Source organism: Nematolebias whitei, chromosome 11, assembly GCF_014905685.2.
Source record: "Nematolebias whitei isolate Nwh7 chromosome 11, NemWhi1, whole genome shotgun sequence".
In the NCBI taxonomy this organism is placed as follows: Eukaryota; Metazoa; Chordata; class Actinopteri; order Cyprinodontiformes; family Rivulidae; genus Nematolebias; species Nematolebias whitei.
In genome coordinates, this window is record NC_056508.1 from 37097539 (window position 1) to 37114693 (window position 17155).

Sequence of the window (17155 nt, forward strand, 5' to 3'; positions counted from 1 at the left end):
GCGCTGAACTAAATTATATATATATATATATGCAGGCTTAGGGTACGAATCCCCGTGATAAACTAGGAACTACTGTATAACAGTTTCTGAGATTAAGCATTTAGACTAGCTGGTTCCCTGTTATTATTAGGCTTTCATTCTGGGTCATGGTGGCGTTTCAGTGGGGTGCCTCATTGAAGGAAAGTTGCAGGTTCGCCCTGGTCTTTCTGCGTGGACTTTACATGTTCTCCCCGTGCACGTGTCCGGTTTCCTCCCACAGACTAAAACCATGCATATTAGGGACGTGTCACCTGCCTCTCGCTCTGTGACAGCTGGAGACAGACACCGGCTCCCTGCACAGAAAAGCAGGTGAAGAAGATGGATGGAAGCGTTCTTGGGGGGGTATTCTTGCAACATGACCCACATTTTATGGACCGTTATTAGTGTACAGGTGTCCTGGCCTATTCCTGATGAAATAAAGTTCTTTTTTTTTTCAGAAAGTTGTATGTTTTGTCTCATGGGCCCACAAAACTTTTCTCTTCAACCCTCTAATATAATATCCTGATGCATGCTCAAATGTAATCTTTAACGCACTGTGGAAGCAGCCATAGACATTTATTAAGCTTCACTCTGAGGGAGAGTTACTCATTTTAGGTTCATTCACAACCTTGGGGACTTTAACTCAGTTCGTCCTTGGGCTGAGCTGTGGTTGCCAAACACACCTTTGGTTGTTGAGAGTTCACTTCACGTCCCTCCATTTGTCCACTCTGTCTTACTGCTGGCAGGTAAAGTCCAAACCCTTTACACAAAATGATTTGCTAATGTTTTACAGCCTAATGATGCCAACTAATGTTGATCAACAGTCTGAGCAGCATAAAAGTCTTCTTTTTTTAATTTGTGGTGGGGTGGGGGGTAAAAAGCAGAGCTAATTTAACAGATGACTCTTTTTTCTTGCTTTAGTGCCAGACCCACTGACTTTGACTTCCTGGCTGTCATTGGTAAAGGGACTTTTGGAAAGGTAAAACTGAAACAGTTTATTATTTATTCCTTTATTTATGATTTAATCTTTTTTTTTCTCTGTAGTTTTCTTTTTAACTGCTCAGACTATACATTCACCCATTCATTTTGTCTCATGTGATCCAATAAACCCGAAGGAAAAAAACTGAAACAAATGAAAGATAAATTACTTTTAATAATGGTTTTTAATAGGTACAGTATAGACTGCAGCAGCAGGGATTTCTTGTGCTGACTTTGTGAGAGAATAATAATAATGCGAGATTTCAAGATGGCGCCCGGCTCTTAAAACTACAAAGAGGGCAGGTAAGAATGTGCGTGGCAGTGTGATCAAAACAGGTCGCCCTCTTCATAAATCATTAACTGTTGAATTCACTGAGACCTCTGAGTGGCATCAAGTCCCATCAAGAGTTATTAAAGTTCAAACTCTTAGAGATTTATATATTCATTTACATTTGTTGTCCTGCTGGATCTTTGACCAAAGACTTTTAAATCTTGACTCTTCATGCTTGATTTGTCACAAACCTGCATACGCTCAGAATTTAGTCTTATCTATTGTTTTTCTCTCCATGTTCCTTAAATCTCTGACCTCATATTTCCTGATCATGTTCCTGCTACACAGTATATAATTCAGATTCCTGCAGCTTGTCAACCTGTCAAAACTGCTTTACCTTCAGATGCCACTTGAGTACTTTGACTACTACTAGAAATTGTTTTGCTTCCACAAAGATGTGTCCTATAAGGCTGACTGTAGACTACTTATTTTCATTCTTGAAATGATGCATCTTTTTTATTTTGCTTTACTTATATTTGTTCAACTGAGCATCTTAAACCTAAAACTGATCTCAACAGCAGATTTGTAGGAGAGCCAAAAGGGAGTGGGTGATATAAACTTTCTTTCGTTCGTTGACATGTTTACAGGAGGCTGTCACTTTTAACAACAAATAATTTATCTGACTTTGTCTCTAATAACTGCCTCGTGTCAATAGGCCTAATAAATGCTGTTATAAATCCTCTAAAGGTTGCTTACCATTCAGAAAAAATGGCATTGTGTGAAAGTTCAATACTTTGATGGTACATTTCTGCCATCGGACGTTCTGTGTAATTCCTCCTACCCATAATGCATCTGCTCACGTTCAGTACTCTTCTGCTCTTGATCACTTTTAGTCTATTTCTCTTTAAATATGGTCTGAACCTCTTGAAGCCCACTACATGTCCTCTGGACTTTACTCTCACCGTTTTAAGGAAGTTATTGATATTGTTGAACCTTGCTTTTTTCTAACGTTGGCCCTGTCTACACTACTCCAGTTGTTTTTTAAAAACTGATATTTTCTGCTGTGTTTGCGCCTCGTGTCCAGGCATAAACAAGTGTATGATAAGATAAACGGTTGTTTATTGCAAAGCAGCAATTAAAAATATCTTTATACCTGATGTTTTCATGTGGACAGGGTGCTTTTTATGAATAACAATGTCGGAGTCTATTTATACCACTTTAAGCCCGAGAAACAACTATTGAGCAGTTTTACTGATTTACCCCAATCCAGTCGCTGTCCAGCTTTGATCACATGCTGAAAATATTCCTGACCTTTGTGTCAGTGTAGTTCTGTGATCCACGAGGCAGCAGGAATTTATTAGCATGACTGAGACGTCTTCTTTACAGTCTGCACTAGGCCTGTTGCAATAAACAATAAAACAATTAATTGTATGGTAAATGAAAATTACCAACCTCATTTCCATTGATTGGCTTCATCGTTTCTTCGTGTCGCTCTCTTTCTACTGAAGACACTGGATGACAAAAGGTTCAACTCCGGTGCTCATCACTGACCCTTCGCTTTCTCTTTAAAATCTGTTTTAACGATCCAAAATGGCGTTTTTGGATCGTTAAACGCAGCTAAGCTGAGAAGCTGAGCTACGAGCTAAGCTAACAGGCCGACCTCGGGGAAAAAAAAAAAAACTCTGTCTTGTCGAAACTCCAAAATTCACGGTTGAAACCCGTGCCTTTGTGCAAAAAGTTGTTTTTCTCTGTAAAAAGAAGCTGAGAACTTGTTTACAGACTTTTTTATTAAAAGCTTTGTGTGACGAATGCTATGTTAAAGAGCTCAAACCACATTGAGCCTCTGCCATTTTGAGAATTGAAAAAAAAAAAGAGAGACAGCCCATGTCACGTCAAGGGGCCTCCCTCCCATTTTTCTTAAAGAGACACACTGCTCGCTCCCTCACTATCCATCCTTCGGTTCAAACAGTCTTATACTGCCATCTGGTGGTCAAAAAAGGTACTGTGCACTAAACAACATTTCTTCTTAAATTTGACAATAATTACTAATTATTGTCAAATTTCAAACAATTTTATCGTTTATCACAATAATTTCTGAGACGGTTAATCGCCCAGCAAAATTTGTTATCGTGAGCGGCCTAGTCTGCACTTCTTAAAGCTTTGAAGCATCTTTCTTTCAGACTCATGATTCTGTCTATGTGATGTTTTTCTTACAAACAACACGGTGGATTACTAATCTGTCATCTGAAGCACTGCTTTGGCGTTAAAGAAAGTGCTTTGGAGTGGGTTAATCTTATTTACCCGACATAAGCTTTTCTGTCCGGTGGCCTTGTTTTTCATGCTCGCACGGTTTTCTCCAACATTTTCTCTTTGATTTAGAGTTCTTCATGAAGTTTATATTTGACTACAAAATGAAAGCCACTGCTGCTTTAAAGAACTTGCTGGACTGCCTTGAATGTAAAAGAAAAACACTTCATTTTGTCAGTCTAAATAAACAACAAATGCAGTTTTATACTTTTTGAACTCTGATCTTTGGAGAAATTCCTGGGCATGATTTAGTCTTGTAGTAATTTTTACTCTTGTCACTTTTTTTTTTAATCCTTTGCTGATTTGAAGAAAGTAATTTATGCCTATATTTTATTTTTGGGGGGAAATTTTCAGATTTACAAGAAATTAAATATTCCATCTTCCTATTTTCCAATCTTTATCAGTTGCGGTCATTTTCCATTTTTACAAATACACTTATTTACTGTAGCACCCCCGTACAAACTGACAGAACATTCTTCTTAGTTTTCACTTAGTTTACAAATATTCCCAAGAGTATAATGGCATCCAAATAACCTAAATTATTAAATATAAGAACTATATACATCAGAACCAGGGGAGCTTATAAGGAGAAAAAAGTAAACGATAATCATAAAAGGGAGTAAGTAAAAAAAAAATAAAAACAGTATTACATCATTCACCAGTTGGGGGAAGAAGTCATGACAGAGAAGTTGTAAAAATCTGGCTCTAGTTGGGATTACATAATTTATCCACCTCTTCTAAATTCGGTAAAATTGATCTGTTTGGATATTCAGAGTATAGGTTAACTTTTCCATCTTGAATATTTCTAAGGTAATATTCAACCACCCTTCCTGTAGGAGGGGTTGGGTTGAGCCATTTTCTAGTAATATTTTTCTTGCTTGCCACTATAAGAGGGCCTGCAATAGTTTCCAGTCAGTTTTCTGTTCCAGGGTAGCAACATCAGCAAAGTAAAGAGTCACAAAACTGAATGGTATTCAAATTCCAAAAACCAAGTTTAAGGTTTTATGAATGTCTCTCCAGTAAGGACTCAATTTAGGACACCCCCAGAACATATGGTAATGATTGGCTTCTTCTGAGCCACATCGTCTCCAACACATGTCTGTCTGTTATTTCGTACATTAGCAGTTTTCTTATCAGTTCGAATCCTCTGTCACCTTTTAAAGGACGCTGATGAACCTCAGTGGGAAGTATTATCTTGATGTAAAGCTGCACATATTGCTGGCATTTTGTGCTGCGCTTTTCACCTTTCTTACTGGAGTCATGGACCTTTGCTACAATTTTTTTTTTTTTATCTAAAAATGAAATCAAGTCTTCTTTCAGGTAACGACAACAAAGATGTCGAATTAATTCATTACATGGGGAAAACCCCATCTGTTGCTGAATATGTAGATTAATGGTAAATATTTTTTCCCCATTTGGCCGTGTATCGCTCGACCTTGCAGTGCTTTTGTTTTATTTTTGCTGTTCTTTTAAAATGTCTGCTTTTGTTTAATTGTTTAAGTCATGGTTTTTGCATGATCCTGCACGCTTTAGTCAGCACCTGTTTTTCCTCAGTATCAGCTGTTCCCACACATCCACCACCTATCTGTTTTTGATGAAATGTCCTGACGGCAGCGTGCCGAGATGCTGGCGCAGAATATTTACCAAACAAAGCACTAACAAGCAAACCATCACGCAGGTCCTGCTCGCCAAGCACAAAGCCGACAACAAGTTCTACGCCGTCAAAGTGCTGCAGAAGAAAATCATCCTGAAGAAAAAAGAGGTACTTTCTCCTCCGCCGCCTTTTTAATTATAGCTGTGAATAATTTCCAACTCTACACAAACGCAAATAAAATTACAGCAAATTGCACAATCATAAAAAAAAGGTTTTTATGTCAACCAATAAGCTAATTTTTTTATACTTGAATACAGTCAGATTAATTAATTAATTTATTTTTTTAAATCAGAACACAATGTTGCTGCTAATAAGCATGTATATTGATACAAACCTACAGATTGAAACATGGTGATGATTGGATAAGACAGAGGTGGGTGACATTTTTTTCCAAAGGGCCACATCAAGACATTTAAAGCAATCAAAGGGCCGTATAAAGAATTGGAAAATAAATGTTCTTAATGACAGATAATCTAGAATACTTTATTTAGGCTTTTTCTTATTGTAGCACAGTTAGCATGTTTTATAAAACATGCCGTTCCCATATCTTTTAGGAATATAAGACATATTCTGTAAACTGGCTCTTGTGACAATATACGCGTTAGCTTAACATGTTATACACGTTAGTTGAACATGTTATACACGTTAGTTGAACATGTTATACATGTTAGCTTAACATGTTATACACATTAGCTTAACATGTTATGCACGTTAGCTTAACATGTTATGCACGTTAGCTTAACAAGTTATACATATTAGCTTAACTTATTATACATGTTAGCTTAACATGTTATAATGCTAGCTAAACATGTTCTACATGTTAGCCTATTATGCACATTAGCTTAACAGGATATACACGTTAGCATAACATGGTATAACGCTAGCTTAACATACACATTAGCTTAGCATGCTATGCACATTAGCGTTATACATGTTAGTTTAACATGGTATAACGTTAGGTTAACATGTTATGCACATTAGCTTAACAGGTTATACACATTAGCTTAACATGTCATACACATTAGCTTAATGTGTTATACCGGTACATGTTAGTAGAAATATGCAAAACAAACTTATATGTTTGTGTTTCTGACTTTAAGTTTCAGTCTCGTTATGGAAACACAATGACTTAATTTCTTTTTTAAGTTTTGCGTAAGATGTTTAATTTAAATTTCCTTGAATCTCGTTGATAAATTGCTGTATTTTTTTAATCAATCTTTTTTTTTTTGGTAAAAGTTTTTTTTTTAAACTAAGGATGTTGGGGGGCCTGATTAAGATTGTCCAAGGGCCTCGGGTCTTAAGTTGGCCACATCTGGATAAGAGGATAAAGGTGTAAAATATTTGCAAGCAAACCAAGAGGAACATCTGTTTATATCTGCTTTTATCTTAGTGTTATTAGTAAACGCTCTTCTGATCCCATCTGTATCTTATCTCATCTGCAGCTTGTTCTGTACAAAGGACACATTTTACAACCCACTGAATATAAATTGTTGGACAACACAAAGAATATCTGATCAAAAGCACTCAGCCTCGTCTCATTTGGAGCGCTCCGGAAGTGGAATTGTTTCATAATCTTTCAGAAAAGAGACAGTGTTCTGTTTCCTTTTGCTCCTTTAGGCTTTAAATTATTTAAGAAACTTAAATTCAGACATCTGGCCTTTTCGGTCACTTCAGCTTTTTGGTTCAACTAAACATGCTTATTTTTGTGAAGTCCGATAAAAAAAATAGTTTATCCTGCTTCTATGTAAGTTTATTGGTCCCATAATAGTTTACATCATTGGAAACAATTAATAAATCTGTGTCCAAATCAGTTTTCTTTATATATATATAAAAAAAACCCTCAAACAATAATAACAAATATACTCTGTAATAGTTTTAGATAAACTACAAATACAAATAAAATATCTAAACTATAGTGTCTCCCTTCAAATAATTGCAAATTGAACTAATAGATCTGATATCAGCAATTAAATGTTTTTTTTTCTTTGAATACATGTTCAAAATATATAGCTTTCATAAATAATGTTTGTTTTGCACCTAATTAAAAAATAAACAGGTTTGGCATATACCAGTTTAATTGCTGTGTTTTGGATTTAGCCGTTTCCTTTGAACATGTTAGTGACAGTATACAGTAAAATAAGAGGAACAGGAAAGGCAGAATGATTTTAAACTGTGCAACACGTGCATGAACCAAATCATAAATACACAAGCATCACTGCAGGTAGTGCTGGGAAACATCCGGATTATTAACTAGAAATAAACAGTTATGATACGAAACCACATCACATCTCTTCGTTCCTTACAGTGTAGTAAATTTTTAGGTTTAATAAAGTACATTCACTGTGGTGTCAAAAAGGCGTGTTCCTCTTTTAATGTTTTTCTTCTTTGTGTTCAGCAAAAGAACATCATGGCAGAGAGGAACGTTCTGCTGAAGAGTCTGAAGCACCCCTTTCTGGTTCGGCTCCACTACTCCTTTCAGACCGCAGAGAAGCTCTACTTTGTCCTCGACTACGTAAACGGAGGAGAGGTGCATGTTTTACAATAAAGTCTATTTAAAAGGAGCCACAGGGCGGTTCATTTTCAGAGACTTTGATAAAATTAGGCAGAGATTGTTAAAGAGAGGCAGCAAATGTCCATTCATCCGTTTCTTTCTTTTCGGGTCGCGGGGGTCACTGGTGCCATATCCAGTCATCACTGTGGGAAAGACGTGGAACACCCTGGACAGGTCCATAGAGACAAAACGAGACAACCATTCATCCTTTCACCTAGAGACAATTTAGACGTGTAGTTTAGCAAGGTTCAGCCTTTTACCCTTTTTGTACGTATGTTTTGCTTGGTGAACCTTAAATAATCATGTGGCCCCTTTTTATATCAAGGATTTCTGCAGATATTATTGTCTTTAAGAATCATATCTCATGCTCAAGAATCTTTATTATCCCCGAGGGCAATTTGTTTCACAGTCAGCAGGCACATAAAACATCCATACTTGGCAAAACATTGAGACATTAAAGTAACAGAACAGAAATCATCATTGCTCGTTGAGTAGCCTGATCGCTACGGGGATGAATGAGCTTTTCAGTGTGTTTGAACGACATCTGGGCTGCAGATACCTGCGTCCAGATGGAAGCAACCTGAACTCACCATGGAGTGGTGATCAGGATCTGCCAGAATCAGCCTCTCCTTGTTCACTGGCCTCACCTTGTGCAGGTCAGTGAGGTTCTGTAGGGCTATTCCTGCAGTGTTGCTGCACATCCTCACTCACTCACTGAGCTTTACTTTCAACTAGTATACACTGATTTTAAACACATCTGAGTAGAACAAGCCAAAGCTAATTATTGTTACCAATTATTTAAGAGATCATTCTGCCTCTTGGTTTGACTCTCTGGACTCACTGCCCTACACTTGTAGCAGTTTTTTTTAAATGTAAATCTAATTTCATCTTTGTATCCATCCTCAGCTGTTCTTCCACCTGCAGAGGGAGCGGTGCTTCTCCGAGCCCAGGGCAAGATTTTACGCAGCTGAGGTAGCAAGCGCTATCGGCTACCTTCACTCGCTTAACATCGTCTACAGGTTAGACTCACACTAACTGGAAAATTAAGTCATTTCATCAAAGTCAGGGCCGTTCATGATGGAGTGATTTATTCTTCTTCACAACAGAGATCTGAAGCCAGAAAATATTCTTTTGGACTCGCAGGTAAGTCGGCGTAAACGCTTGTATTGCTCGTATTTGGCGCAGCTGAGGACCGCCTGGGGTTTGTGTGCACAGGGCCACGTGGTGCTGACAGATTTTGGACTGTGCAAAGAGGGCGTAGAGCCAGAAGGAACCACCTCCACCTTCTGTGGCACTCCAGAAGTGAGTAAAAAAAAAAAAATCAAGATTAATCAGAATAATCACTGTGAAAAACCATATCATGTTGCTGCTGATCTGTTTCATGTTGCTGCTGATCTGTTTCAATGTTGATGTGTTCATGCGTGCACATCTGCTCACAGACTCATGTTCATGTTTGTGCTGATGTTCAATGTTTTTATGTTATGAGTGCTTAGTGTATATTTAGTTGATGTTTTTCTTAGTTCATATCTTAGATGTTATTACTGTTTTTCTTATACATTTTATTGTTGGATGTAACTGGGACCTTGTGTACATAATTTCGCTCCACCACGTGTACCACATGAGGTGCGAATGACAATAAAGAAACTCTGACTCTGATTAGTTGCTTCAAAAAAGTGCAGAATTTGACACATGCTATTGTAACTTTTAGCTCAACAAATACTGTAGAAGCAAATTGTAAATGGTGGGTTGTTTTCTTTCTTCTACTTAATCTAGTTACTTTTGTCTTGTTTTGTATTTTCTGTCTGAAGTACTTGGCACCAGAAATCCTTCGTAAAGAACCTTATGATAGGACAGTGGACTGGTGGTGCCTCGGAGCAGTTCTTTATGAGATGATCTACAGCCTGGTATGTTCCTTTGAGTGTAGTTTGATTTCTTTTTAAAGGTCACACCCAAAGAAAAATCTTCTTTACTTTCGTTTCAAACGTGCAGACTTTAACTGTAGCAGCTTACTCTCGCTCTTTAAAGCAGAAATCAACAACACTCTTTATTTTTCTCATATTTAACAAGTTTAACTGAGCAACAAGAGGATTTCCTGATCCTGATTTTTAATTTAGTTGTGGGTCTTTGTTGGACATTGTGATCTGATTTAAACTGTCCAAACTAGTCATCTGCAAACTGTTTACAAAAAGAAATTAGGACAGACGTTAGCTTTTACTTCGGCCAGCACAGCCCGTTTCATCAGGAGGGATTTGAGCATAAATAGGTTTACAGTTTACGCATTTTGTTGTTGTACACTTTTCGCCACCTCAGCCTCCGTTCTACAGCCGTGACGTTGGTGAAATGTATGATGGGATCCTCCACAAGCCCCTGCCGCTTCCTTCAGGGAGGTCCGAGGTGGTCTGCTCTCTGTTGGTGGGTCTTCTACAGAAAGACCAGCACAGACGTCTTGGGGCCATCGCTGACTTTGTGAGTGTGTCATTTTTTTTTTTTTTAAAGTCCCTTTTCTCACCGCCAAACACAAAACGTGTCTGCTCTTGATGAGATAATTTGTTCTAAATCCTACTTTAGTGTTAAATAGTTCATTAAATGTATAAAATGTTGTATATAAAATGTTTACTTGTTTTACTTTTTCTACTGGGAAGCACTTTGTGGGTTTAATCTTGTAAAAAGATTTTAAAAAAGTGTTTAATTAATCGTAAAAGCTTTTGTCAAAGGCGCAAAGGATGAAGGTAAAGCACGATTAACGCCTCTTCTTTTTAATTTGATCATAGCTGGAAATAAAGAACCACACTTTCTTTTCTCCGATCAACTGGGACGATCTTTACCACAAGAGAATCACTCCTCCCTACAACCCAAACGTGGTGAGTTGTTTCTCTCTCCGTGATCGTCTTATTGACCGTGACGTGTATTTTTTCTACTTTGACGGATTAAATTTGTTCCTGCATTTTTTTTTTATTATTATTTAAACCAACTGGCCTTGCCATTTAATCTTATATTTTATTTTTTTCTGAAGTTTTCAGTGTAATAATTCAACAAACAGTGAACTATTGTTCCTCAGCTGGATCAAATGTGTATTTTTTGGTTTTATTCTTGAGTGAGGGAAGACTGAGCTGTGAGATCGACAGACGGATCGGTGCAGCTTTCACAGTATTACAGAGACTGTGCCAGTCCGTTGTGGTGAAGAGTGAGCAGAGCTGTATGACGAAGCTCTTTGTTTACCGGTCGGTCTACGTACTGCCTCACCTATATGGTCATGAACTCTGGGTAGTGACTGAAAGAACGAGTTTGCAGATGCAGCATTTGAAATAAGTTCTCTGTATCTGTGGTCCTTTTTAAATCATAGCTGTTCCAGTCTGCAGAGCGTAACACCAAACCAGTGTGTGCCATTTTACAGAAACCTGGCGTCACAGCATCAGTTACATACAGTAGGTGTAAAAACTACAGATTATGTGCTCTCACTGTTAGGCCTCGTGTAACACAGATTTGGATGTTACTTCCTCTGCAGTTGACTCACAGACATTACTTCACAAACAGGTCAGTCCTGGCTGCAGAGGGCAGCCTGACCACGAACGACCTGTTGGCTCTTTCAAAAATGGAAAAACAAACAAATTTTTTTTTTAATAATTTAACGAATGAGGCCCCAATATTTTATACAACCTTTAAATTTGATTATGGTGTGTACTCATTTTATCTAGAGTTGCAGTAACTGTACTGAAGACTGGAAAGTCAGACTGCTCTGATCACTGGTTAAAGTCTTGATTCTGTGGGAGACGTCATCTTTGAAAATTATCTTATATTTTTCCAACCATCGTTTCACTATTTGAATTCAGTCTTTAGCTTCTTGTCTGTTTCAGTAGGGGGCAGAAATCTCTTTCTGTAAATAAATATACAGTGTTCCAGTTTTTAACTCTGGTTGCCTCCGCTCACCTCCTGTTTGACGGAGCTTTGCTAAACCAGGACCTTAACTTCTGAAGAAACACAGGATCACAACACTGACCCCATGTGGTGCTAACATGATGGAGACATCAGTTCTTCTGCGGCTCTTTCAGTTCAATTCAGTTTATTTATATAGCGCCAAGTCGCAACAGAATTCATCTCAGGGCACTGAACAGAAACATTCATATATAAAAAGCAAGTTAATGACATTATTTATCTGAGGAGCACACTGCTTTGAATTTACATCGCAGACTCTCATCTTGAGCAAGCTTAAAGGCGACCATAGAAAGGAAAAATTCACTCATGAGGAAGAAACATTTAGCAGAACCAGGCTCAGGACAAGCGGCCATCTGCTTCGACCGGCTGGGTTTGAAAGGAACAGGAAGGTGGAACAGATACACAATGGCAGGTAAAGAACCACATGTTAAGATGGAAATAATATCAAATAAAAACTATTCAGTTTTAACATAGGTCAGTTTGTCCTCCAGTAGTCTAAGCCTATGGCAGCATAACAAGCCAACCCTAACTATAGGATTTATCAAAAAGGAAAGTCTTAATCCCAGTCTTAAAACTGGACAATGTGTCAGCCTCACGGACAGAAACTGGAAGTTGGTTCCACAAGAGAGGAGCCTGATAACTGAAAGATCTTCCTTCCATTTTGCTTTTGGAAACTCTAGGAACTGCAAGTAAGCCTGCAGATTGAGAGCCAAGTGGTCTGTTAAGAAATTATGGAACAATAAGATCTGTAATACGAGATGGAGCTAGGTTGTTGAGGGCTTTGTAGGTTAAAAGTAAGATTTTGAACTCTATTCTGAATTTGACAGGGAGCCAGTGGAGGCTCTTCTTCTTCTCCTGATAAATCCATCAGTGAATAAAGTCAGTCTGGACTCACCGGACCGACCACGTGACTTTTTCACTGTCAGTCATTACTGATAGGATTACTGTGGATTTTCTTTCATTATGTTCCTCCCCACACATTTAAGTTATTTCTAATCACAGGTATTCTAGAAATTTTACTGGCCACGTTTCTTTATTACATAATAAGGATGTTTTAGCACCATTTTCTAGGTTTTAATTAGTACTTTAGCTCATTTCATTAATGTATTTAGCTATTTTGACCTTAATTAAGCAAAGTAACATGTTTTTTTTCCCCACAGCTACGAGGTGTCGTCTTTAAAACTCATTGTTTAACAGGTGGAAAGATGCTCACATTGATTGTTCTTTCAGAGAGGCCCAGCTGACATTCAGCACATTGATCCAGAGTTTACCAGGGAAATGGTTCCCAACTCAGTGAGTAGGACCCCAGAATTCAACGCCAGCACCAGCTCCAACAACGCCTTCAATGGGTTCTCCTTTGTCGCCACCGAGGACAGCTTCCTGTGAGGCGAAAACAGTTCAGATATAACATTTTAGAAGGAAGCGTCAGTAAAACGAGGCCGTTACTTCATTGAGTAAATGTAAAAGCTCCTCATGTGACGTTGTCAGAACCTTTTCTGGTGTTTATCAGAAAGTGAGCATCCGGTTGGTGGAGATATTCAAAGTTAAAAGCATTTGCATCAAGTAACACAAACGATCCTCATGCAGTTAACTTGAAGGTTTGAGAACGTGTCAGGCTGAATTTAAAGCAGCGCTTAGTTTATTTTTTACAAACTTTATCAAAAATTGCCTGTTAATTATTATTATTTTTTTCCAATGTAGGTTTATTTATCAGTCATTTGAAATGTGAACTGGTATTTGAAGATTGAAAAATATATTTTTAGTGCAGTGTTAGACTTTTGACCATCAGCTACGCATGTGTTCGATGTCAGATTGTATTTCTTAAAGACTGCCGCTGCGATGACTTAAAACCTCTGCTGGTTTTCAACTATTTTTATACACTTCTGAGCTCCAAAATGTCAAGCGTAAATCATGTACAGCACCAATCTTCAGAACTTTTCTTTGTCATGTTTAGAGTTTTAGTCTTTTTTACTTCATAAATCAAGTTGTGAATGAACTTTTATTGACCGAGGTTTATGTATCAGCTCTCAGCCTGTTCTTTTTTCTTAATAAACAAAAATAAATATTGGATAAAAAGAAGGAGATGTTGAAAATAACTTTGAACTCAACAGTAATACACAGAGTAACCTGGGTGGTGTGAATCAGTGGCTGCTGGCCACCGCAGCAGCGTCATGTATGTTAACGTGTTAAATGTCTACATGTTAAAAACACTCCGTGTAGCAATCACTTACACTGTAGTGTGCACATTGAAGTTGTTTATTATGGGGACTTGAACTTTATTTTTTTATATAACTGGGGAAAGTTCAGTAAAATGTATGTAAAGCATAAATAATATATTCTGTAGATATATTTGTTTGGTTAGAGGTTTGAAAAAAAAAGATAAGACTCCATATTCTTATGTTAAAGCTAAATCTAGCATTTGTAAATAATCTGTGATTCTTTATTGTGCTTTGATTTCTTCAGTTAGTTATGAATAGTATTTTGTTGTTGATAATGTGAGTTTTAGTTAAAATATCTCTGTTAAATGTCCTTAACGTCATACATGTTTGTATGTTTTAAATAAAACCATTTATTTCAATTGCTGAGCATAACCTGCTTACATGTATACCAACACCCTGGAATGTGTGAATCCATGCAGACGCAATGTTTTTCTGTGAAAACAAATAGATTTTAAAAAAAAATCTGTTAATTCGATGGGATAATAGTTTTGATTTCCTGCTTCAAATGACAGTCTCAAAGAACAAGTGCTATTCTGACCTTTGAAACAGTAACGCTGGGTGCCATCTTGTTTTCCAACTAATGCTGTAAACAAAGAAGCTGTCATTAGCAGTTGTGTCACACCAGCAGCAGCAGCGCCTCCAGTGTGGACCAACAACAAGTAAATTAAAAGCTCATGTGTCTGTGTATACGGAAAACCTGTTAATGAATCAAATAGCTGTCAAAACATCTGTGATGTTTTAAACAAATTAGTACAAGTTAAAGAACAAACTCATTTAATAGTTGGATTATGGTCCAGCTAATAAAAAATACAGCCCCTCAGAAATCACCGGAACATTAAAGACAATTATGATTGTAATATTCTAGATAAGATTATTTAAAGTGAAAGATTTTAAAAGGCCCACACTCTGCAGGTTCCACATGTGACTTATTTATTCAACTAAGTTAATGATTTAAAGCGGCTGTTCAGCTTCAGTACATAGGTAGTTAGTATACTGTGAGATATTGGAAAGTTTGACAAAAAAAAAAAAAAGTTTTTATTGCATTCTTTAATACAAAACAACAGCTTTGATGAAGACTGTGGTGTTTGGAACAAAACATTTGTTAAAAGGGGCTAGTGTGGTAATTACCATAATTAATTATTTTAATTTTAGCATTTGTTCTCCAATATCTCATTTATTATTTATCAAATTATATTTTCTGTAACTGAAGTTGAAGAGTTATCTGTTTTTCTGTGTTAGCTTCATTAAGGATTAGTGTGGATTATTTGACCTGGCAACAGTTTCCACCTGCCTGAAGACTGCCACCATCATCCCAGTTCCTAAGAGCTCTGCAGTGACTGGTCTGAATGACTACTGGCCAGTAGCACTCATCCTGATAGTTTCTAAATGCTTTAAAAGACTGGTTATGGCCCACATCAAAACTACCATAAACATCAGCGAGGACCCTCACCAGTATGCATACTGCAAGAATTGATCTACGTCTGTATGCTCTTTGTTGACTTGGGTCCGCCTTCAACACCATGATTTCCCAGACCCTGATGGAAAACTACTCACACTAGGACTAAGCCCCTCCATTTGCAACTGGGTCCTGGACTTCTTAAGAAAGAGACCGCAGTCAGTGAGGATCCACAACTTCTCCTCCACCATAACCCTCAGCACTGGTTCTCCTCAGGGATGTGTGTTGAGCCCTCTCCTGTTCATTCTGCTCACATTTGAGTGCCAGGCTGTCATATTGTAAACTTTGCAGACGATACAGCGGTGGTGGGATGCATCATAAACAATGATGAGTCCAGCTACAGGCAGGAGGTGGAACACCAGGAGAGCTGGTGCAGGAAGATGAAGGAGATGATTGTGGATTTCAGAAGGAACAAACATACCTACCCCCTGCCTGAACATAGGAGGATCTGTGGTGGAAGTGGTCTCCAATTACAAATATTTGAGTGTACACCTGAACAACCTCAGCTGGGGCAACAACACTACCAGCATCAACATGTGGCATGGAGGCTGCACAGCTGCAGAAAGAAAAGCTTTGCATAGAGTGGTGATGGCTGCACTGAAGTCTGTTGGAGTCAGCCTCCCCACCATCACAGACATCCACACCTCCAGATGCAGGAAGAGGGCCACCTGCATCATGAAGGACCCCACTCACCCAGCACACACACTTTTTGCCCCGCTTCCCTCAGGAGGAGGTTGCGGAGCATTAAGTGTAGAACCACTAGACTGAAGAACAGCTTCTACCCTGTGGCTGTTAAGACTCATAAATACCTAATAAAAAAAATCACTGTAATGCCACGTTAATTGGTGATATGTGACTGTATCTGTGCTGCTGATTATCCATGCTGCTGATTTCTTACCTTAAGCTGCTATTTTCATACCCATCTGCTCACAACAGACTCATGTTCCGGATGCTGTTTAATACACTGTATTATATTACATTATCATTGTTTAAAGTATATCTTAGATACTTGTATACTGTTTCTTTTTTTAATATACTTTATATTTTTATGTTTGGGTGTAATTGGAACCTTGATTACACAATTTCATTCCACCTCATGCACCACATGTGATGCGAATGACAATAAAGTCACCTTGAGCCTTGATCAGAACAGGGCCTGCTTCTCTCCTAATATTGGTCCAATATTAGCAGAGCCAATGCAAAAAGAAGAAAAAGAACGCCTACAATTTTTTGTAAAGCTATTAAAATTCGCATAACAAGGCACAATAAAGTCAGTGACAAAATTCATGAAAGGACTGAATAAAGTTCTATTTTATCTTAAATTGACATGAAAGGATAGGCTGCTAATATATCCCAGATGTTAATGTTAGCATACTTGTCATAGACTAAGTTAACTTTCCATCCATCCATTATCTTTTACCCGCTTCTTCCATTTTGGGTCACGGGGGTCGCCGGTGCCCATGTCCGGCAATCACTGTGCGAGGGACAGGGTACACCCTGGACAGGTCTCCAGTCCATCACAGGGACACATGGAGACAAACGAGACAAACAACCATTCACTCTCTCACTCACACCTAGGGACAATTTAGAGTTACCAGTCAGTCTAACATGCATGTTTTTGGTCTGTGGGAGGAAACTGGAGTACCCGGAGAAAACCCACGCATGCACAGAGAGCGCATGCAAACTCCACCCACAAAGGCCCCCAGACCGGGATTTGAACCGGGAACCTGCTCGCTGAGAGGCAGCGATTCTACCAGTTGCGCCACCA

The 17155-nt window shown here is 38.2% G+C and overlaps 1 protein-coding gene across 1 annotated transcript in view; it reads left to right on the forward strand.

The window, feature by feature from the left end:
• Nucleotides 1-13098, forward strand: part of sgk2a (serum/glucocorticoid regulated kinase 2a) — a 17552-nt gene extending 4454 nt beyond the window's left edge. The window contains exons 4-13 of the mRNA XM_037684313.1: nt 940-997; nt 5253-5336; nt 7624-7755; nt 8686-8798; nt 8886-8922; nt 8995-9081; nt 9588-9683; nt 10090-10245; nt 10551-10640; nt 12943-13098. Of these exons, the coding sequence (XP_037540241.1) occupies nt 940-997; nt 5253-5336; nt 7624-7755; nt 8686-8798; nt 8886-8922; nt 8995-9081; nt 9588-9683; nt 10090-10245; nt 10551-10640; nt 12943-13098 (1009 nt within the window). The remainder of the gene's footprint in view (nt 1-939; nt 998-5252; nt 5337-7623; nt 7756-8685; nt 8799-8885; nt 8923-8994; nt 9082-9587; nt 9684-10089; nt 10246-10550; nt 10641-12942) is intronic.
• The last annotated feature ends 4057 nt before the right edge of the window (nt 13099-17155 follow it).